The sequence below is a fragment of the Formica exsecta genome, unplaced genomic scaffold, assembly GCF_003651465.1.
Source record: "Formica exsecta isolate Colony F162 unplaced genomic scaffold, ASM365146v1 scaffold28, whole genome shotgun sequence".
Classification (NCBI taxonomy): Eukaryota; Metazoa; Arthropoda; class Insecta; order Hymenoptera; family Formicidae; genus Formica; species Formica exsecta.
Genome location: NW_021850063.1, coordinates 422,707 through 423,711, shown reverse-complemented (window position 1 = coordinate 423,711; position 1,005 = coordinate 422,707). Strand labels below are relative to the sequence as shown.

General features: G+C 26.4%; 1 protein-coding gene across 4 annotated transcripts in view; it reads left to right on the top strand.

Annotated features, from left to right (window-relative positions):
* Positions 1 to 1,005, top strand: part of LOC115237139 (BTB/POZ domain-containing protein KCTD3) — a 10,465-nt gene that overhangs the window by 5,673 nt on the left and 3,787 nt on the right. Inside the window, exon 7 of one of the 4 annotated variants that reach the window (XM_029809995.1) lies at positions 789 to 809. The exons of 1 other annotated variant lie outside the window; for it this stretch is intronic. In XM_029809995.1, coding sequence (XP_029665855.1) covers positions 789 to 809 — 21 coding nt within the window. Of the gene's footprint in view, positions 1 to 248; positions 255 to 770; positions 810 to 1,005 lie in introns of all 4 variants that reach the window. 2 more of the 4 variants (XM_029809993.1, XM_029809996.1) reach the window with 2 other exon arrangements.

The window sequence follows — 1,005 nt, the reverse complement described above, 5'->3', positions numbered from 1 at the left end:
AAATATATACATATGTAAATATATAATTGTTATTATACACGGACTGATGTATATTGTATTCAATAATTTATTTTAATGAATAATTTTATTCAATAATTTATTTAAATGAATAAAATATATTTATTAATTTATTAAAATTACAGGTAATATTAATATTATAGTTATGAGATTTGATATTGATCATTAAAAATATTAATGAGAGTTTATTATTACATTCTTTGCTTCATTTTGTACAACTGGATAAATAGCACAAGGCAAGTATGGGTCGATATAAGCAGATGTTCTGCTTTCTCACATCCGAATCGAAGCGTTATCCGTTTGACTTTATGTTGACTGCATCAAACGTAAATCGTGCGATTAAATAGGAATAAATATGCCCTCTTCCTCTCAGATAGCATTAAGTTTTATATCGGTACACTGGCGCATAGTCGTATATTTTACAACATATTAGTAGCATAAAAATAAATACTTATATATATTTGCAAGCGTGTTTATATCATAAGGCACATTTGTTTTAATAGAATATGAATGTAAAGCTCTGTATTTATGTAAATCTCTCTTTCTATAACCGAAAAAAATTAATTTATACGAGATAGGAGATAATATTAGAAATTGCACAATTTGTACATACAGCCCTGCTATCCTTATGCGTCCAGTTGTACTAACGCAATGTATTCTTTGATTTTTTTCTTTACATATTACTTTACGCAATGGATTCTGTTGATACAATTTAATTGTCGGAGCTGCTTGCTTGCTCTTATTATTCACAGTAATATGTTCCATGCCAGCATCTGAGAGGGGAAAGGGAGGTAATAGAAAATATGTATCTTTGCTTATATACTTTTTCCGTTAATAGTGAAATTTTATAGGTAATTTCTAATATTTTTTTTTCAATCATACATATAAAAGTCAATAGCTGTAAATTAGTTTCAAAATGTTAATATCTATACCTGTAGATGTAGTTGCTTAATTATAAAAATAATTATGTATAATTATTATTATACA